This window comes from Cynocephalus volans, chromosome 4 (genome assembly GCF_027409185.1).
Source record: "Cynocephalus volans isolate mCynVol1 chromosome 4, mCynVol1.pri, whole genome shotgun sequence".
NCBI lineage: Eukaryota > Metazoa > Chordata > Mammalia > Dermoptera > Cynocephalidae > Cynocephalus > Cynocephalus volans.
In genome coordinates this window covers 25377185-25399751 of record NC_084463.1, presented here as the reverse complement: position 1 = coordinate 25399751, position 22567 = coordinate 25377185, and the positions used below count along the sequence as shown (strand labels likewise).

The window sequence follows — 22567 nt, the reverse complement described above, 5'->3', positions numbered from 1 at the left end:
TTCTCCAGGAGCTATTGTGCAATCATAGCAGCTGTTTATAACCTGGTTTGGGAAATTAATGAACTTGCATGATCTTGTGGTCAGTTAAGAATGCCTTAAGCAACTGACAGAGTAAAGGATTTCTGACACTGCTATGGACCTTAACTCTTTAATCAACTTCTTTGTTTTTTTTTATTGCCCACACTTCTCCAATGAAGTATAAATTTCAAGTATAGAATTGTACTTGGAGAGGATAAAGGATATAGTTTTCTGTTTAGAAGAGGGATAGTGTTTTCGTTTTTGTTTTTAATCTACCAGAAAAAGCATCTCATAACTTCTTTCTTTATTTGAGAAGGAACAGAAGCAGTACACGTATTTCATTTTAAAATAGTATTTGGGAAAAATGCTAAAAACTAACAATTTAGTTCCAAGGTCAAGGAAGGTCAATCTGCTCTTAGTCTAATGGAATTTTTTTTTTCTTATGACCAAAATATTTTGCCAAATTCAGCCTTTGGAAATCATCTCATTGGCTTGAGCTGGAATACGAAATTTGGTCTGACACTGGTCCGGATTTTTTCATTTATTCATTGGGTCTAATACATCATCCGGAAATCCCATAATGACATGTGTGATGCTCATTCAGCTTTTAGATTCCTGACTATAGAATTCTTGAGCAGCACTGGACTCTGAGTCTCCATCCTAGGAGCTGTAGAACAAGGCAGCAGTGTGACACTGGGTGGTCCGCTTGTGGCCCAGGGCAGCCCCTGTCCCCCAGAGTCAACCCATAATCCCTGGGCCCTCCTTTCCCACTGGCCCTTCCTTTTTCCCATCCCTCCTTCAGATCTGATTAGCAATCTGTACCCCATAAGAGGGTTTTTACAGTTTTTTTTTCCCAATCCCTCCTCTCCTACCCTCTCCCCACCTCCTCCTTTACCTCCAGGTAAACTCGGGGGACAGGACTCTTTTGAGAGCATAGAGAGCTACGATAGTTGTGACCGTCTCACCCAGTCCTGGAGCAGCCAGTCATCTTTCAACAGCCTGCAGCGCGTCCCCTCCTATGACAGCTTCGACTCAGAGGACTATCCGGCTGCCCTGCCCAACCACAAGCCCAAGGGCACCTTCAAGGACTATGTGCGTGACCGTGCTGACCTCAACAAGGACAAGCCTGTCATTCCCGCTGCTGCCCTGGCTGGCTACACAGGTAGGCCACTTCCCTACCCAGGCAGCCTCTGCATACATGTTTCTGTGGGCAGGGCCGGTAGAAGGCTCTGGGAGCATCTATCCAGAGACTGAGGACAGACTCTTTTGGGGGCAGTGGGGAGAAGTCTCTAAGAGGTCTTCACTCTCTAAGCCACTCTGCTTGTGAATAGCCATTGTTTTTTGGAAGCAAATAGTATCATTCTATCCCAAGAAGTCATTTCCAAGAGCGGTAGAAAATTTATATTTTGGACCTTTTTCCGTCTCTTGGGGAAGGGAACTATAATGATTTGGTGTTCCTGGAACTGTGTCTGGTGGCCTGGCATCAAGGGATTTTTCCTGGCCTGCTCTTGAGAGGTCTTTCTAAATACAGAACCAGCGGCAGCATCTTTCAAAGGCATGATTGAGTGGCCTACAGGCTGGACTCTTCAGTAGTATAGTATTGTTAGGCTAGCTGTTCAAATTTGAGAACAGTGTCGTTAGTGGCCCTAAACCCTGTCCAGATCCATCCTGAATAGGACACCTTTTCTCCAACTTAGATTTATTATCAATCTTCTCCCAGGAGTGAAAGTTATTGTTATAGCAGTGGCGAGTAAAGAATGATTCTAGAAAAAGGAAGACATAGGTTGAGAGCTTGGAATTTGATTGGGAATCTAGTGATAGAGCAAAACAATTCATTGTTCAAAGGTTGTAGCACATTCGGTACCTATCCTGGGAAACGTTTGAAGAGTATGTCTGAGGACCACTAGCGTGTTAAGCATCAGATCCTTTCTATAAGATTGCAGGTTTTCTAAAACTTAGAAAGTGTGTTGTGAGCAGAGCTTATTTTAAGCTTTGATTGCTCAGATGTGGTGTAGGCCTCTTTTCTTTTATAATTCCCTCCACCCAGGACAGGTATCATGTGGGGACTCTGTGTGGATGAAGACAGTCAACAAAATACGTGTTTCTATTGAGGTATCCATCTGATCTTACGTGTGTAATAGATCTTCATTCTTGTGTTCAGGGAAGCCTCAGGTTTTCTGTGAGGAAAACCAACTGACCTAGAGAACAACTCAAATGTTCAGAAGAACTACTCCCCCTGCAAAGCTCAAGAGCATGTCCCTTATGGTGTATGTCCCATAGCCCACAGTGCAGCTTGTCATATGAATAGTGCTCAGGACTCATTTCTATGCTCTGGGGTCCCAACAAAGTCTGTGCAGAGAGTCATGGCCAGGGAAGGAACTTAAAGGTCCCTACTTTATTTTTTCTACAGCATCCCCATGGTCTTTGCTTGAACATGACTAGTATGTGGGAACTTGCAGCTTTTCAAAGGAGTCCTCTCCCATCTCCAGACAGCAGATTATTAGAAAGTTTACCCGTTTCCATTAAAGACATCTGGGATGAGAAAACATGTATTAAGTCTCTCTCACGATGTACAAGAGGGCCAGCTTCTATAGTTGTTACTCCTGGGTGTTTTAAGAACTATACTCCAGTTGGGTATGCTGTTGAAGGAGGGGGAAAGTGCTGCTTAATTGGGAAGAGAGAGAAAAGGCCAAGGTAGCTCTAAAGTGATTTTGTGGGCTTTGGAGGTGGTATCATCTGTAACTAGCAGTACTCGCTTCTGTTCTTGTGGTGCACGGAAGCTGTGCTCTGGAGGTCCGGGTCATGTTTGAGGTCACCCCTTATTCAGACAGATTGTTTAATAGGTGCTTGCCCGCCCTCCCTCCCCCTCCCCCTCCCCCTCCCCCCTCCTTCCTTCCTTCTCTCCTTTATCTAGATGTGGAATAAGGGAATAAGATATTCAGTGAGTGGAAGAAAAGGGAGGGTGATTAAAAGTTAAAGGTCTCAGAGACTGAAGTAGTCATTTGAAACAAAAAACATTTTTTAAACATCTTACTGTTTAGTTGTCTCTTCTTTATAATTGGAGATTTAACTTTTTGTACTATCTCAGATGGTGGTGAGAACAATAGCCCAGAAAACAGAAGTCCTGTGTGCTCCCTCCCAACACTAACACACTGCGTGATTTTAGGCAAATTTGCCACGTACCCTTTTTTACTTTTAGTGAAGTAGAGGTATTCATCCTTATCTTGGTGGTAGAAGATCTGTGAAAGTATAATTGAACTAAATCAATTAATTAAACAAACGAGTGCTAGACATTGTGCTAGTCATGGGGGGAATAAACCTTGCATTGTAACAAATCAATGATTTCAGCAAATGCCTGAGCACATATTGAGTGCAGATAAGACAGTGGCCCTTGTCAAATTCATGATTTTGTAAATATCCTTACACTTGAACTGGATTTTCTTATTGCTGTGGTCTGAATGAAGAGATTTGTTAGGCGTGTGGGGAGCAGCCCAGATTTTGTTGGCTTTTTTTCCTTGTACTTGATGCTGGAGAACACCTCCTGCCTGAACTGAAAGCCGACCCTACCTGGTTGTTCCTTGGCTCCTGCACATGCACTGTGGCCCCTTCTCATCTCAGATGCATCCTGGGAAGTGGAGTAGGGGATGGAATAGACCCATTCGGCCTTGTCCACTACCACCGGCAATGAGTAGAGTGCCTACAAATTGGTGTCTGGCTTTATGCAGACATGTTAAGACCAGCTGAAATTTGGAAAAGTACTCTGGCAAGGGGAAATCATTGTACGAGTGTTGGCAATACTTTTTATTGCTCACAAAAGTCACACCTATTTTCTTTCTCAAGTTCTGCCCTCCTTTTCTGTCTGTGCCCTTAAAATTTGATTGTTCCAGAGTAAGTGTGGCCACATGGTAGAAATACCTTTACGTCAGGATTACTTCACCTGATCTAACGGGCATGTGCAAGATTCTCCAAGCTGGGAAGAGAATACATTTTCCTGCCATTACACTAGGAGCCTAGGTCTTTGTCCATATCACCTTGAAGGAAATACATTTTACTTCTTCATATGTCTTAGTTACTGCACTGTAAGTGTGGAAATCAGTTAGCAACTGGGTTTTCACGTTCTCTTGCACAGTTACATTCTTTCTCCAAAGATAAGAAAATTGCATCAACCTTCAGTGGGCTCCCATGGCAACTTGTTAAATTAGGTCAAGATGTGGGGGCAGATAACATGGCTTGAAAGCCTGCCTGTTGGCTGTGTTAAGAATACATCAAGTGCAAGAATACATCAAGTGCAATATTGGCTTCCGCCAAATGTGCCTCCTACCTTACTGTGAACTGCTTACAGTTATCAACTGATACAATCAGAAGCTCCATTTTCTCTTGCTTGAAGATACATTACAAACCCCTTCCAATTACTACATGGTCTGAGAGAAATAGCCCAATGTTTTCTATAAATTTTGTAGAGCTAAGCAAAATGATTTCCAGATCCTTGAAAAATATAGGTATCTCTGATTCTTTTCTTTCTTTCTTTTTTTTTTTCTCAATTTCAGTAGGTATGAAATAATATGCTGGACTGTCAAATAGTATACTTCCTTCCTCTCTGTCTCTCCAGCCCCATTTTTTAGTTAATGAAACTGAGGCACAAAAAAGTGATTTTCAAGGCCATGTAATTGTAATCTGCACAGAAGGTTGCTCTTGAGTTGAATCTGAAGTGCCAGATGTCTCACCTAGGTACAAAACCTTTTCTCCTTATTAAGGAAGGAGAATGCTCGTTGGTTATCTCAGTTGTCTCCATAGAGTGATAAGGACCTTGTCTTCCTCTTGGCACTAATTAACACTGTATGTATGTGGTTAGGGGTATGTAGAAGGGGGAAGAGCTAGCGTTTGGCTTCAGTCCAGGGTTATTGGCCTGTAAATCACCTTTACTGAACTTCATTCCAGATTGCCAGACGTAGACACAGATAAGAAGTCCACTCCTATCACTTCTGCAGTTGTGATTGAGCAGGCCTGGTGGTGACGCCCTTGTCAGTGTCTAGGTATATTCCCACCCTTTGAGTTGCAATTATGAATGAAGTGGTTCTTTTTTTTCTTTCCTGGAGACTGAAAAAGGCTAAGCCCAAAGCTATTCATTAACCATAATGAAATTCTGTTTTATAGTGTTGTGCAGATTTGTAAATAGACAGTGTCTCAGTTTTCTTAAGACTAAATCTGAGACTATCTGGAATTCACCTTCTAAATATTTTCTGTTATGAGACATCACACACACACAAAAATGGTACAAATCTTATAGAAAAAGAAGCCCATACATTCCCCTATAGGTCCTCTGAAATTGCTTCTGGCATGAAATGAATCCTTTCTTGCCATTTCGTAGATGACACCAGAGTCATTCTAAAGTCACATAATGAGAAAGTCCCCAGGCCAAGCCTAGAACCTTGGAGTTCTAGCTCATAGTTGAGTTTTAGCTCAAAGCTATTGCTAAAACATGTTTTTGAAAATAAACAACTTTACTGCAAAAGGAAGTGCTTCAAAGCCCTTCAGTTCAGAATGAAACGTGATATTTGGCAGCATTACCTGAAATCATAGTTTTCTGAAGGAAAGCTGGATTGCAAAATAATCTCAGTGTACTCAGATACATACAACAACTGAGGGAAATTTTGATTTGAGCTTAAGTTAGCGATAAGGAGAGGGGAGAGCAGTGACCAAAGCAGGTTACTAGTGCAGTGTGCATTTGTGTGGAAGATTTAATATTCTGCACAGAGGTGGGTATGTTATTAGGAAAAGTGTAGAGCTTTTTAATTTGGGAGCTGACTTGAGTCAAGGTCTGGAGTATAAATTCTGTCCATGTAAATGTTGTTGGTGTAAGACAGTGTGAATTGACTCAAGTTGAGAAGTTGTTGACACCGGCATGGCACTCAGGTGCCCATTCTATGTAGTGGCCTCCTTTTCAGAAGCCCAGAGAGGTGAAGTGACTTCGCTGAGGTCTCTGGGTCAGGCAGAGCCAGGGCTGGTTCACAGGCTTGCGGGAGCCATCAGAGCCTCAGCATTGAGCATCCCTGGGCAGCACCTGGATGGATGAGAAGGAGCGAGCTTGGGGATGAGACAGGTAGAAACAGTGTCTTCCCTTCTCGCTCAGAGGCTGCTGTGATTAGCAGGTTGTAGGAAGCCAGCCAGACCCCCTCACCTTAAACGGATCCTTCGTGCCAGTCAGCAGTTCAGAAGCCGGGAGGGACTCTGATTCTCTGTGCTGTGTTTGGTGGTGGATCCTAAGGGGTATGCGGGTTGGATTTGGAGATATCAGTGGAATAGCCATGCTGCTTGGTTATGAGGTTGATGGGAACATATTTTGGAGCACTGGAGAGGAAAATTCCAGGAAAGACTTGAACTGGATGGGAGGAAAAGCCCAATTCTGTTGCCTCAGAGCTGCTGCCTCTTAACTAATCAGCTTTGTGCCAGTATTTCTTAATCATCTGCCACCAGTAGAAAATATCATGTGGTAAGAGGATTCAGCCTATTAACTTTTTTTTTTTCTAAATGTCTTTAAAAAATGTGGAAAGCGAAGGTTCTCTCTTTCCATCTGTGACCTTTGAAGGCCACAACTGGCTGGCCCACCTTAGTATCTTGATTTGGTGATGGTAATACCTTGCGAGCTGTCTTTGGGGCAGAAGAGACCTATTTATACTTTACAATATAGCTCAAATCCTGGTGCTCTCTGAGGCCTCATGGGTGCCTGGATTTTGGGTAGCAGGAAACTCACAGGTTGACCCATCTGTTCTGGATATAGTTCCCTGCCTATTTTAAAGGAATCTCTGAGTCCCACATTTTTGGGGTCACTGTTTCTTTGAAGAAATCTTACTACAAATTTTAGAATTGGGTGGTGATTGTTCTGGAATTCCACCCCGTCTCCAGTTTGAAGCTACACCTTTTTGCCTTTGAAGCAAAATGTTTCCATTGAGCCAAATGTGGCCAGCGTTCTGCTGAGACATCCACATGAGTCCTTGTTGCCTTTCAACAATGGGCCTTGGAAACTTCCCATCACCTCTGTTGGGAAAGGCCCTGCCAGATGTCCCAGAAGTTCCTGCTTTTGCCCTTTGGCATCTCTCCTTTCCCTGGATGGCCTTCCCTGCTATGGCATGAGTAACGGCTGCTTGGTGGAGAGGCTCAATTCACCAGAAGCTCTGCCCCTCCCTGTTCTCCCCAAAGTCACTTTCCTGTGATGCCTGCAGTTTGGACGGCTCATCAGCACCATCCATCACTTCCCGAGAATGCCTTCACATGGAAGTCCAGGCTAAACACACGGCAGGGTTGCCATCTCATGCTTTTTCTCATAGTGACATTTCAGGGGTCATATCATGTAGGGATTAGGAGTGAGGATTTGGGCTCTGACACTGACCAGCTGTGTGACCTTGGGCAAGTTGACATCTTTGTGCCTCAGTTTTCTCATCTGTAAAATGATAATAATAATAGTAATTCTTATCCCCGTAGGGTTGGTGTGAGAATTCATCAATTAGTTTATGGAAAACACCCAGCACAGTGCTAGGTACATAGGAAGTACTCTCCATGTGCTAGCTGCCGTGACCATTCCATATTATTCTCCAAACCTCTTATGCTTTCAGTATAATTCTAAGTTCTTTGAGGACAGAAGATAATGTATTTTACTTACAGAATTCCAGTAATTGCTGACAGTGTCATGGGCACAGCATATATTTAATATCAGATTAAGTCACTTCAGTTACTCAGCTCAATCCATATGTATTAAGCTCCTACTGTGTGCTAGACTCTTTCATATACATTAATTTTTTTAACCCTCCATCAAAAACCACATGAGGAAGGTTCTGTTCTCCCCATTGCACAAATGAGGGAACTGAGATTTTTTTTTTTAGAGGGGGGAGATCTCACCCAAAGTCACAGCAAACAACAAAGAAGATGCCTTTCAAAGCTTTTCACAATGTCAGATAATTAGTAGGAAAATATCCAAAATAGTGTGTTAGTTTGGGTCTGCTAAAAAGCAGATGCCAAGACACAGTTACATGTACAAGACATTTATGTGGGGTGGGGGGCAGCATCTATGAAAAGCAGGGAGAAGGGAGCAAAAAGAAGGCAAGGGGGAGCCTTCAGACCATGCTGCAGGTCTGGAAGGAAGGAGATTTGGGTAGGAAGAGGGAGCCTTCCTCCAGCTGTAGCTCTGTCCCAAGAAAGGTTTGTCCAGGCTTATGGGGAATGCTTGGGGCAAAGGTGCCCAGTGAAGGAGCTCTGTGTCACACGGCCTGCATGGCCATGCTCAGTCCCTGACTGGAGCAGTCCCCAGGAGGCATGGCCTCGGTGGACATGTAGAGCCAATCAGTTATGCTCCCTGCTGTAGGAGATCTGAGCAGCACCATGATGTGACAGCCATACCAGACCAACCAATAAATATGACTTGTCGAATAAGCCAGCAAGGCCTTTCCATCTGGCTAGTCATAAGGCAGGACTCAAACCCGTGTGTCCGGCTGCTGTGGTGGCCTATAATGGTCATCTGAGCTCAGTGTATATTGTGGGCTGAGACTCACCGAACTACACTGTCTTCTGTGTGACTCACATTTCCCTGAGAGATAATGAGAGTGAAAGTCCTCCTAGGGTGATTGAATGTGAGAGTTTAAACTCTGAAATGAGGATGGGGCTTGCGTTGCTGGGGAGATGCTCACAGGGTTCAGCACTGTGGAGGTGTTTGACATTCGGAGTGGAGGCGGTGCCTTTCTTGCGAAGGTCTCTCAAAGGCTAGGTTCTCCGTCCTTTCTTCTTTAAAGGCGTAGGTAGTACACTTTCAACTCATCCCATTCTGGTGAGACAAAAATATTTTTTCTGTGACCTCCATGCTGTTGTGAATATTCTGTTTTGCTATTCAATCCAATTTGGCTACAATGTCTTACATTTGAGGGGTGTTCAGAAATTATTTTCTGGATAAATGCCTGAAAAATTCAGTGTGCAAATAAATGATCACTCAGGATCTAGTTCGTCTCCCTAGGAATTCTAATATGCCTAATCAGTGATTTCTCCCGTCCTTAATATGGTGGAGAAACTTTACCCCTAGGATAAACCAAATTCCAGACATGGAGTTGAGAATCCTACTGAAAAAAGTTAGTGTTCCTACTTCTGACGTCCTGTTCTCTAACTCTAATCAGTGAACACATCTTTCTCCGTTCTCGTTACCTAGATACTTAGGAGGGCGTTTTCTTGAGACATTTACATTGGTTAGAAAAATCATTTCTTTGGTTTATAACACAATTCTCACCCTCTACCCCCAAATCCATACCTAACCCAACTCTGGTGACTTCTTAAAAGAATCAGTTACCTAGAAGACACCAGGAGGAAAAAGCTACAAAGAAACCCACTTCCTGACTTGAGTTTCACTGGCTCGCTGTCCAAGTTTGCGTCTGAGTGTCAGGCTGAACGTGGTTGGACAGAGCTTGTGGTGGGTTTAGAGAAAAGAGGTGGTTGCATTTGAATAGTGGCTGCCCCTTTAAGAGAGGAACTGTCTCCTCTCTCTTGCTGCCTCCCCCCCACACACACACATGTGAACTTGAACACATGCAGGTGTGCGGAGCCTAGCAAAAACAAAAGCCTTTCCTCCATACACTAAAAATGGGCAACTGTCTTGTTCTCAGACCCAAGCCAATCTGGCCAAATGCCACTCCCTGAAGTCTGGCCCAGGTGGGACAACCCCACTGGCCAGTTTCAGCCAGCTGGGCTGAGACTGTTGTGGGCATGGCTGGCTGGACCTGACACCCTGCTTTCCCCTCAGCACTGATGGGTCTGTCCCTTTTGGCCCACACTGCCAACATTGGTGGGGAATGCTGCTGACTTCTCTCTAGTTCCTCCCTACATAATTGGGTGGAAGGTGCTTGGCAAGGAGCATAAATGACTAGGGAAAAAAGCTCATTGAGGGAAAGAGGATCTAAGTCCATCTGTGGCCAAGATTTCCCCAAACCGTAAATTTCTGTGCTACTTTCACTTGCAAAGCAGTTTGCATCTGCAGTCTCTTTTTGTGTATATCTATTTTTAATCAGAGCAAGGATTTCACAGTCATCCCTAACTTTAAAAAATCTTAAATGCTATTCTCATTTAAAACATTAAAAAAATTTTACATTTATACACTTAAACTTTTTATTTTTAACCTCCATCCCCTTCTACTTTTTCAAAGTTGCTATATAAAAGGCCAACTTAATTCTTGGAAGCCTAATTAAAGTTTATCTAGTGCTTTTAAAATTCTTTTTAAAAAATCCGTCTTTTTTCTTTTTGTCTTTCTTTGAAAATTCTGTTGTTAAAAATATTTTTTCTGTTGTTTTATTCCTCTGTTTAATTTCATTGTCGTATTTTCTATTGCTCCCAAACTGTTCTGCACTGTGGTCAGCTCTTGAGGTATATATATACACACACATACACACATACACAAATTTTTTTTTTTTATAATAAGAACTTAATTTACATCTCTGTGATGTAAGGAGGAGCAGAGATTACTGTTTCCATTTTAGGAATGGGAGAACCAAAGCCCAGAGAGGTTAAATGAGTTGCATAAGACTGCGCAGTGAAACAGGGAAGAATCGAGATCAAACCCAACCATTGACTCCCCATTAGGGACTTTCCCATGGGCATATACTAGGGTACTTCAAAAAGTTCATGGAAAAATAGAATTAAATTAATGGATTATATCAGTATTCCCATGAACTTTTTGAAGTATCCTCATATATATTTTAATTTTATAGGATGCTGTCATCTCTCAGTCTTCCACTTGGTTTTTATTTTTTTAATAAAAAATCAAAAGCTGATTTTAATTGAGTTGAGTGCTGTTTTTTTTCTTTTTTTTTTTTTTTTTACCTTGTTTCCCTTATCAGATACTGGCTATCTGAGCAATAAGTAAATTCAAGTTCATGAAGTTACTGTTCATTATTGTGTTTGACAAGTGTGATTATTAAACACTTGTTAGAATATTCTTTGTTGTTAGGAGTTGTATTAATAGAACTTATACCCCCAACCCCTGCCCTTCAGTTACTAGCCATTGATACAAGAACATATTTATATAGAATATATTGATTATACAATGATTCATGAAACCAAGGCCTTATCAAGTAGTTGTAGAATGCACTATATATGGATCATGTTAGAAGTGAGGTGAGATTGTGTCAGGGTTGGGGCAAAGGAAGGCATAACTCAAAAGAAATGGGAGAAGGCACCTTCAGGCATAAAACCAAACCAAAAATATCAAGCAGTTCCTGCCCTTAGTTTTCTTTTAAGAATCTTTCCAGTGCCTTGATTGCTAAACAATCCAGCACTAAAGCCTTCTGAGTTACTCTTCCTCAGGTAGAAGACTTTGTGCAGCTTCAAGATGAGTTTGGTCCAGAGAGCAAGGAACTGTCAGGATGTTTTATGTTTAATTGGTCATTAAGCTTCATTTCTCAAAGACTTAACGGAAATAGATTTTGAAGTCGTTTGTGGATGATGATTTAGAAGGGAGTTGACAGAAGGGGTGATGCTTAGACTCCGGAGTCGCCCACCCCACCGTTAGAAGTGGGTACCCCCTACAGTAGCATGAAAGGAAGATACATTTGTGAGCAGATGGGTCATTTCTGGATTGGAGTGTTCTGTTTTTGCCTTCGTCGTTTGGCTGTGGGTAGAGACACCTGGCTGGATGGGAGGGGCCAGTCAGGCCCGTGCCTCTGTTTTAGAGCCACCTGCCAGATGTGTGCTGTCAGGACACAGTCAGCCCTGTTGCAAGGGTGACCAACCATGAGAGTTTCATAGGTTAAAATAAATATGGTGTCCTGCCCATACTGAGGTATTTGATTTGACTTTTAGAGTAGCACTAAAGGAGATTAGCTTCTCAAAGTAGCAAATTAATCCCCAAAGGACAGGAGGTGTGGTCGTTTTTATTTTGGGGAGCATGTTGATGAAACGTAGCCTGGGAGTGCCCCATATTGTTTGGCCGAAAATATAGTTTAATAGAGAGAAGCAGTTTGGGTGGCTTTTCAAATCCTTTATGCCCTTCCTCCAAGGAGGATTCGTTTAGTAATATAATTTAGTACACGTCTCTGAGTACCTGCTGAAGATAAGATATTTTACCTGGCACTGAGAGTATAGAAGGGTCAGTAAGATATAGGCTGTGTTCTCAGGGATCTAAAATTGGAGTCATTCAACAACAAAGGACTTTTGTGTGTTGGTGCTTGTTAGTGAGGTGTTTGTTAGTGAGGTATGTGTTGGTAGCACTGTTCTAGGCTTTGGGTTACAGCAGTGGAAAAACAAAGTCCCCGCGCTTAGAGCACATGTCTTAGTGATGAGAGAGATAGATGCAGAGCAAGTGTCGGGGTTGATGTTGGTGTACGCAAACCACGCAAACCACGGCGGCAATATGAGGACACCGCCTGGGAGAGTAGCCTCCCCCCATGACCTCCACCTGAATGGGAGTCACCTCTTCTATGTTAGCCTCTCACTGGAGCATAGATGACACAGTGGGAACCTGCGGTTGAAATGGACATAAGGAAGGAGTCGAGGAAAAAGTGGAGTCCAACACCAGCCCTGCTGACTGCCGTGAGGAGGCCACTGCCATGGGCAGGTAGCTCCCAAACCTGGAAAATGAGAGCAAAGATCCTGACAAACTGGAGATTGGAAAGGATTATCATCAAGAACATCTTAGTGGAATTTCACCCTAGCCCACTGGTGTATATTTAAGCTGCTCAGTTCTTGGCCTCAGGGTGAGGGACTAAAAAAAGCAAGGGATGAAGTAGCCAGCTCTCACCGAGATAGACAGCGTGCCTTACAGGTCCTGGACAAGGAGAAGTGACTTAAAATATGACCAAAATGAGCAGGAATTTACTTCAGGCTTTACTTTTAAAAAAAGAAAGAGATTGTTGCCTTAGATTTGAGATCCCTCCAGGGTCCCCTCTGGAGGGAAACATCCTCAGTGGATGTGCTGTGGTGGCCTGGGACCCCTCCAGGTACCCAGCTGCCATGGCTTCTCCTAAGGCTGTGTCCTGTTCTTCCAGTCAGGGCAGTCGGCATTGCAGCAGAATTTTCCTCTCACCCAGAAGCAGTGAAGAAGAAAGCGGTCAGAGGAAACTCCCTGCTGCGGCCACAGGCCTGGGGCTCAGGCCGGGCTGGCGTGCGAGTGTGCGTGTGGTGCCCGAGACCTCTGCTCTAACAGGGACCCTCTGTTGTTGTGGCTCAGAGCTTCGCCTGGAGAGCATAGTTTCCCAGTGATGCCACTGGATTCCTGATGAGTGACACTGCAGGGCAGCCTGCTGAAGGGCGCTGTTGACTGCCGTGGGGCCCCCAGACAGGGACACCATTGTGAGTCACATTTGACATGTGAGCTCCCCCTTCCCATGACTGGCGCTATTCTTAGCACCGTTCTCTGCTCCCGGGGACAGAGGTCACTGGGACCACAATCCATTTGGGTAGGTGAATGGAGCCGGGCCTGGGGCGAGGGGTGGTGCAGGGAGAGTGGAGGGGGAGGCTTCACAATTTTAGCGTATGTTGGAGCAAGGGCGAGGGATGGAGTCCTGAAGCCCTGTGGGTGTGGGCAGCAGAACCGTCCTCTGCAAGAGTTGTAACCGCAGAGCTAGATCCATTCATTGTCTGGGGTATGAGAACTTCCCACAGGCCTACACTTGGCTGTGGCTGGCAGGTCCATGTAGCAAGTGGCATTTCAACCCTGGAGCTGCCTCCAAGCCATAGGTTTCCAAGTGGCCCTGATTTTCCCCCCCAGACCTGAAGGGAGGGTGATGCATTGCTGTGGAAACAGGCTTGGTGTTAGACCGTTCATTAGTGCAGCCAGTGACCCAGCCCACCCTGAAGCCAGTATTCTTGCCCTGGCCTGGCATTTCTGGCTGAGGGAACAACTCTATGTCTTTCCTAACTAGACAGGAAGCTTCAGGAGGGTCATGGATTCCTCTCATTTGGTACAACGTGGGCTTTCTGAACAGCGAGCATCCTGTATGCTCCCTGAGACTTAGGGAAGGAGACTAGAGCTGACATCACCATTATGTTGACTTGCCTATTGTGACACCAAAGCTAACCAGAAACCTTTCTTCCCATTCAAGTGCCTTTGCTTTTCTTAGGCATCTGCATCCCCGACCCTCTTCCCTTTGGTGTAGATAGAAAAAAAGAGTTAGAGAGTGCTGCACCTAAGACCTGGGTTCCCAGTGCCCGAGTTTAACATTCTTGAATTCCTTTTGAATGAAGGAAGACTCTCAATGAGGAAATCCTCAGGCAAGGACTCCCCCTGTCCCTGGCTATACACACAGAGGAAGGGCTGGAGCGGGGCTTATATGTATGGCCTGTGACTGTTTGATGTTTCAGTTTGGGATGGCAGAAAAAACAGCAAAACTCATTCCGTCTAAGGTCCCCCGTCTATGAGCTGGTGCCAAGGACGTGAACTGAAGTGAATTGAAGTCCCTTCTCTACTTCATGGCTGCCAAGTCTCTAGGGCAGGAGCCTGGGGTGTGCTCTTGAGTCTTCTTCCAGGGACCTGCACATGTGCGCTCTGCTCCCTGTCAGTGGCTAGGCCTTATCTGGCAGAAGGATCCCAGTCTTTCCATGCCTTTCCACAGCTTGGTAAAATTAGCCCCTTTTCCCCAAAGAGATTTGAAGATTAATGATGTGAGAGAATGTCTAAGGTAAATAGTGAAAGGGAGAAATAATGAAGTAATATAACAGCTACCCAAGGGGACCTGACTTGTCAGGCGGGAAATATCACCTGTGCAGGTGGACACAGAGGGTGGGGGCGGCATGCCCACTGGTGGTGGGGGGACCACTGGCCATCCAGTGTCCTATAGCACCATGAGAAGTGGGGAAGAGAAGGTGACTTTTTAGAACCAGGTCCTTTATCCCTTGGGTCATGGCAACCAAGCAGGTGGTGTAGGTGCCAGGCCTTGGGCAGGCTTGTCTAGGGGCAGTGTAGTGTTGACACGAGGAATCTGTGCCTGAGTTCCAGTCACAGCTGCCCCACCTCTGATCTGCACAGCGTTGCAGAGGTTAGGTAGCCTCACAAGGTGTCAGTGTCTCTGCTATAAAGTGGTGGAAACAATAACATCCACCCCACAGAGTTATTGTGAGGAATAAACGAGATGACTGTAAAACATCCCTTACCGTGTCTGGTACACAGTAGGTGCTTAGTAAATCCCAGCTCTTGTAAGATTTTTTTCTCGGGCAGGGGTGTTAAAGCAATTTCCCCCTCACCACCACCCCGCCATGTCCATGGTCTGTAGTCTTGACACAAGAGAGGCCTGTGCATAGCTTTGGGTAGTTATTTTTTCTTTTATGTCCCTCTTCAGGGGTCCTATTGGTTGTCTACAGTCATTGTGAACTTCTTCAGGAATCCTATGGCGTCACAAGGGCTCTTGTGACTGCATTTCCTCGGCGAGATTTGCTTTTTACCTCTTGCCCATTAGGATGGCTTCTCAATGGATTCCTCGTATAATGTCATGTTTAGTTTTGTGAGCCCAGGCAGGGAGTAGTAGCTGGTGACTTTACTTATCCCCCAAGGAACATGCAAATGTATCTAAGTTGTATGCTAAATGGTTTTCAACAAGGAGTAGAAACAGAGGAAGTTAAGGCTTTACCAGTGTAGCTCTCTGGGCTCTTTCTTCAAATGTTAATTCATTTTGTAGGCATTCACTGAATCATTTTATTTTGGAATATATGTAAGGTATTTCTTGCAAGATGGTTTCAAAGAACTAAAGGTGCATTCTCAGAAAGATGAGGTGGAGATATTTTATTTTCTATATTTAGTTTAAGGTGTGCTGCAGGGGAGCTCTGGAAACCACCATTAGGAAGTTGCTGCTGAAGGAAGGCTCGTGTGGCCGTGCGATGACAGTGCATGCCAGTGCTGATTGTTCACATGGCCTCAGTGGAGGTGCCCTGGTGCGTGGAGTCTAAAGGCCCAGGCTCTAGACCCAGCTCCACCATTTATTTGCTAACTGAGCCTTGGAGCCAAGTCACATCACCTTTCTGAGCACCCTTTTTTCACACCGGTAGGTCGGACACAGTCTGAGCACGTGTGCCTAGCCTACAGCAGAGAGTAGACTGTGGGAGTAAGTAAAATGGTTTGTGTGAACATGCCTTGTAGAAATATAAGCTATAACAAGAGACTAGCCCTTTAGATCATAAAGGATATGTCTCTTTTAGAGTGAGAGGAAATCTAAAGTTTGTTTCCTGTTGAATCTCAGTTTACTTTGGTTCAGACAAATTTGAAACTCAAGGTAACGATTGGAGCCTTAGAAAGTCATATTCTTCTCCTGCATGAGATAAAGCATCCTGGGCTTCATTCATGTATGCGAACTCGGTCTTTCCCTGTCCCGCTCTGCCCAGTTAGTTTCTGAGATGGAGTTATAAGCAGTGTGGACGTGTAACAAGCAGCACGCTGGCTGGACCGGTGCTTGTCTCTCCAGCTGCACCCACTAATTAGATAGAAATCGCTGGCAGCATTGCCGTTTCAGAGTAGAAAGCTATCCTAAAAGGAAATCTGTGTGGCATACATTCTTGAGCATGGGGTAAATGGACTGTCAGAATAAACCAGGCCTTCTAGAGCTAAGGTCTTGGCAGTGTTGATGGCTAAGACAAGAGTACGTCTAGTGTATGGATGTGCACGTGTGTATGTAAGTTAGAATATACTGAACCCGTGAAGAATTTCTGAGACTGTCCTCATCGGACCTCTGAGGATTTCCTGGGTGGCAAGTTAATTCCTCAAGGAGTGATGATGCTTTCTTTTCTTAGTTTGGGTGCTTGTCTGTAAGTGGCCTGGGAGGGCGAGGTGGTGGTGGAGATGAATATTACAACTGAAAGGACATCCAACACCTGTTTCCTTGTGAGAGGACCCAAGGATAGTGATCCTTTTGGGTCAAATCAGGAGCCAAAGCCTCCCTACTACAGAGCCAAAGTTTATGAGCTTTGACTTCTGCTTGGAAATGACAAAGGCATTCCTTAGTCAATACCTTTCTTACTTCTTAAGGCAAAAATAATGACTAAGTTTTTGGAGGCAGAAAAGATTAAGCTGCCTCAGAATACCTTAGAAGATAGACCCAGTATTTTTTTTCTAGAGTTTGCTTAGCAATAAAAATGGACCGATGCGTAAGTCAATCAAAATAAGGCAATTGATATGTTATCTTACATGCTTTTTTTTTTTTTTTTTTTTTTTTTTTGGTGGGAAGTCCTTACCTTTTCTATCTGAGCTCATAGCATTTTCAGCATTTGCACATATGTTGCCTCTGTTTGTTCTCTCCTGGCTGGCTGGGCAGAGAGATGGGGAGGAAGGCTGCTGCAATGGGGTGAGTTGCTGGGGGCGTTGAGTGTCTGGTGTAATGATTCACAACGGCTTCTTTCCAGGCAGTGGACCCATCCAGCTGTGGCAGTTTCTTCTGGAATTACTCACTGATAAATCCTGTCAGTCTTTTATCAGCTGGACAGGAGATGGCTGGGAATTCAAGCTTTCCGACCCAGACGAGGTAAGGAAGGGGTGACTTGAGAACGCTGTGTTGGGGAAGGCAGGAGGGAAAGCCCTGGGAGCCAGTTATGGGCTTGGATGGCATTTTCTAGTAATAGAATCCTAGCTCTGCCACTTGCTACTTGTGTGACCTTGAGCAAGCTATGCAGCCTGTCTCAGCCTTAGTTTTGTCACTTAGAGAAAATATCAATGCTGCCCATTTGTTTTCCAAAATTAACTGATAGGATGCACATAAAGTGCCTGGCACCTAGTAGGCCTTTCCTCCACAGAGTCGCCTTCTCTGACTTAGTCTTCCACCTTCCCCTGCGGCTCTGTGAATGTGAAAGGGGCCAGACAGCTCAAGAGGCCTTGGAAGACTGGTACAGTCTGTTCATTCATTCATTCTTTCAGTACATAAAAATGCTTATTAAGTGGTTATTCTGGGCCATGCCCAATTCTGAGGATAAAAAACAATGAACAAGAGAGACAATGTCTCTGTTCTGGCAGACTTAAGAAAATATTTGTGCCCCGGTACAGAAAAAAATGCTTCCTGTTGGTGAAAGGCAGGTAGGATTCCTGCTCAGCTCCTCCCCTCACCATCTCCCGGTAGATTTCACACTTTCAAAGCAAGAATTCTGCTAATGATATAGGAGAGTCTATAGGAGGGTATTTCAAGCTCATGGAAAGATTCGTATTATCTTTTAATCCTATTTTGCCGTGAACTTGTTAAGTACCCTCATCGTGTACTTTTTTTTTTTCCCCCAAAAGCAAATACTTTATCCCCATTATGTAGAAGTTTAGGGTCACTGCATTTTCATCAGTGTAAAGAGTCAACTTGACTACTCTCACTGCCCAGCCCTTGTAGAATGGAATTCAGAAGAGAGAGGTCAGAAAAATATCTCCTATGTGTATGTGAATCTCTACTTACTGGAACATCATAGGTTGCCATCAATGGGTTTAGGCATATAAACATGCATATTTGGGTTATCCTATAGATTTTTACTCACTCCTCCTTTTGTTTATTTATTTTTTAAATTTCAGGTGGCCAGGAGATGGGGAAAGAGGAAAAACAAACCTAAGATGAATTATGAGAAACTGAGCCGTGGCCTACGCTACTATTATGACAAAAACATCATCCACAAGACAGCAGGTAAACGCTACGTGTACCGCTTCGTGTGCGACCTGCAGAGCCTGCTGGGCTACACCCCTGAGGAGCTCCACGCCATGCTGGATGTCAAGCCGGATGCTGACGAGTGACGGACACAGAAGGGGCCGGGCAACCCTGCTGAGACCTTTCAAAGAACAACCGCATTGGTCGGACTCTTGATTTTTAATTGTTATTCTATTTTTTATTTTCCAGAACTCATTTTTTACATTCAGGGGTGGGAGCTAAGTAAGCTGCAGCTGTAATCAATTGTGCACGGTTGGAAAAGGAAAGCCAGGTCTTGTGGGTGGGTGGGACCAGAAATTCTTGAGCAAATTTTCAGGAGGGAGAGGAGGGTCTTCTTAGAAGCTTGAAGGATCTGGCTCAAGGGAGGAAGAGATGGACGTGTCCAATCATTTGTTTAAACCGTCCATGGAAAAACGTGTCTGTGTCTTACGTTATGGACCCATTAGCAAGAGAAATTGTCACATCAGGAGTCAAGAGACTGATGAAAAGCAATTTGTTTCCTTTTGTTTTTAGATCTGGGAGGGCAAAAAAAGAAAGGAGTGGGACAAAACATTTTATTTGGGGAATGCACACAAAAAAAGAACTATTTACCTTTCACTCTGCTTTTGAAACAACGATGGACTTTGTGGGGAGGGACCAAAACTGTTTTTGTCTTAAAATTTATTTTATTAAATTTTGTGCCAGTATTTTTTCTTTCTTCTTGAAAATCGTCTTAAGCTCTAAGGTGGTCTCAGTATTGCAGTATCATGCAGGTTTGTTTTTATTTGCCGGCTGAGGATTCTGTCATAGTGAAAGAAAACTGTTTATATAGACCCCATTGGAAAAGCAAAGTGCTGTCACTGAGATCAGGGATCGCAAATTCATGTGATTTTTATATGAAGGAAAAATCAGTGCTGATTTGTGTACAGGGGAACTGTGTGTGTGAATTTCATCAACTCCTTTTAAAAAGTTATCATCACACCCCTTATCTGTGGAATCTCGGGGTTTGGACTTAATGTTGAGCTAAAAACCATTAAGTCTTTGAACTGAATGTATTTTGCAGCTCCGGTTTTGGACCACAGTAACGTAGGAGCATTGTCGAAATCATGGAAAGGAAATTGAAGGAGAAAGACTGACTTGGTTCTTTCTTAGTTCTCTGCCTGTAACACAGATGACTTGGAATAAAAGCTGTGTGCACAGGCATTACTCCTTAGGGCTTAAGAAATAAGTCCTGAGTGCATGTCATTCCAAACTAACACTCTATAATTTTCTCCTTTATGTCTCATTTTCCCAGCATCCCACATTTGTTGCTTTTTTCCCCCCACTCTGTTATTCAGTAGAGAAAAATGTGCAGCTTTCTGATTGGTGAGTGAAAGAGTAACTTCACACATGATACGAGTCGAGGAGCTTAGACTTGTTGGGTTTTAGAAGTGTTGGAAATTAAGAGAGCATTTCAGCAAAATGTGACTTGGCTGTCTGTGGGAAGAGAAGCACAAGCTTTCCTGTGAAGAGTGTGAGCTAGTCAGGTAGGATGTCTGTTGAGACTGTATATGCAAAGTGAATGGTACAGAAGGTGTGGGGGCCTCTTGCTTGGGTCTTGGCACCCGGTAAGTGAAGGCCAATTGCAGAAGAAAGAAATGACTCGAAGGCAAAGGAAAGAGGGGAAGGAACTTGAGTGAAGAAAATGAGGTGGTCCATGAGATTTGAATATGTTTTTAGTTCCCCCAAAGTTTAAGCACAAACATAGTCAACAGAGTCAGTCATCTTTCTGCCGGCTGTGAGGAGAGATCTGAAAATGGGGTTTAGGGGGGAAAACCAACATTTAACTAGTAGAAAAAAGTGACTAATACAATTAGAATCCCTCCCACCATACAGATGCCCAGTTAAAAGGATGACCAAGGAGGGGTGCGTTACAGATATCCATGAGAGAAGGAGGAATCACTTGAGATGGGCTTCTCAGGGCTGGTCCTTTTTGGGGGTTAGCTGGGAAGCTGGGAGTGCTACCTACCTTCTAGTGTACCTTCAAGAAAGCCGATTGTTCAATCCCAGGTCCTCCTGCAGACCCTGAGTTGTCAGGAACATGGCTCTGTGATTCTTGAGTGTTCACATGGAAAGCAAAGGAGGAATTACCCCAGCTGTGTATTTTGATCTTTCAGATGCAGGTGCCTTAATGAAGCTCTCAAAATATTTTAGGAGCTGCTCAGGGAGTGTTAGGTGGAACTGTTTGGTCTACATTGTTTTCTCTTAGATTATGTGATCTTTGTTGGGCACTAGCAAAGGGTGTGTGTGAGTATTTGAGTGCGTGAGTGTATTTGTGGACATGCAAAACTGCAGCTGAAATAACACCTGAGTTTTCTAGCTAAGTCTTTCCACATTTCAATAATGGGTAAGTGTAGAGCCAGGGCGGGTTATCAGCTACTGCTTGCTGTTTGCAACCAGGCATAAATACAATCATTTTCTCAGATCATCAACCTTTCCTATTAAGTTTATGTTGAAAAACCCTTCTGTGAATCTAACTCCTGCAGTTCCTAGAGCAGATAAGATATAAGAAAGTGCCTCCTAGTGCTCCTCAGCCTGCTTGTTTGCTAAGATTCCCTTTCTCTCTAGGTCCACCGTTTTCAGGATTTGTAGTTAGTGTATTAATTAAGACAGCTTTGTTGATCTGGCCAGATGTTTTTTCTCCTTTTGTCCGAAGGCCAGAGACCATCCCAGGAAGAGTGGTGGGTGGTTTATACACTGGAAATGTAGCAAAATTGTTGCATTTATACTTTTTAAAAACACATGTTAACTTCAGAGGAAGGATGGGCAAATCTGGTCCTGGGTGAAACCCTTATTTTCCTAAAGATGCCTTAACCTGTGTTGGTTTTGGCTGTAGGGGTCAGGGTCACTTTTGTTCCCTTCTCCATTCAGAGGAGGGACTTCCCTACATCGAGCCCTGATTTTGTGGCCATGGGGATTGGAGGTTGCATTCAAAGATCAGATGTGCTTTTCCTCACTTTGGAGATGAACACTCTGGGTTTTAGAGCATTAACCTGCCTAACCTTCATGGTGAAAAAGACACCTTTCTCTTCTAGTCATGCTGTGCATGTCGCTTTCTCTGTTGGGGTCTATATAAATTTGTTGAACTCTTACCTACATTCCAAAGAAGTTTCAAGGAACCATAAATATATGTATACATATACATATATAAAATATATATATTAAAATGAAATTATCTCTATCAGGAATACTGCCTCAGTTATTGAACTTTTTTTTTAAGAATACTTTTTTTTAAGCTGAGAAGTATAGGGGTGAAAAAGATGTTATTTTGTGTTTGACTATTTTCCAACTTGTATTTTCATATAATTTATATTTTTTAAAAGCTGAAAATTTAAAAGCAAGATGAAAAAAAAAAAAGGAAAAGCAGGTGCTTTTTAAAAATCAGAACTGAGGTAGCTTAGAGATGTAGCGATATAAGTGTCTATGTGTTTTTTTTTTTAAGTGCAAAAAAAAATTTCTTACAGGGGAGTTTTTTTGTTTGTTTATTTTAGTAGCTGATGCTGGCACATCATTTTGCTGGAGAGTTTTTTATATACTGTAGCCTGATTTCATATTGTATTTTAAACTGTGTGAAATTAAAAACAAAGAAATTCATTCATAATGATGTGGCTTTGTCTTGATTCTTTCCTGTCTGGATATGTATTAAAGCAGGACAAGTTAACCAAACAGAGACGAGCACAAGAAGGGAAGAAAGTATTTCTGATCTCACTAGATCAGGACCACTTAAGATAAAGATTCCTAAATGAAATGAGAACTATAATAGGATTATAGAAAAGTAATCCAGTACCCTCGTTGTTAAATATATTGTGTCCTCCTCCATGGAATGTCCCTGGCCTTGTCATGCCTCATTTGTTCATGTCTGGAGGACTAAGAACCACATGGAGGAAAATTTTAATGACTCAACAGGAAAACAT

General features: G+C 43.5%; 1 protein-coding gene across 1 annotated transcript in view; it reads left to right on the top strand.

Annotated features, from left to right (window-relative positions):
- ETS1 (ETS proto-oncogene 1, transcription factor) overlaps positions 1–22192 on the top strand; it is a 62907-nt gene extending 40715 nt beyond the window's left edge. The window contains exons 6-8 of the mRNA XM_063094224.1: positions 920–1180; positions 17368–17486; positions 18506–22192. Coding sequence (XP_062950294.1) covers positions 920–1180; positions 17368–17486; positions 18506–18721 — 596 coding nt within the window. The 3' untranslated portion in view covers positions 18722–22192. The remainder of the gene's footprint in view (positions 1–919; positions 1181–17367; positions 17487–18505) is intronic.
- Positions 22193–22567: the final 375 nt, after the last annotated feature.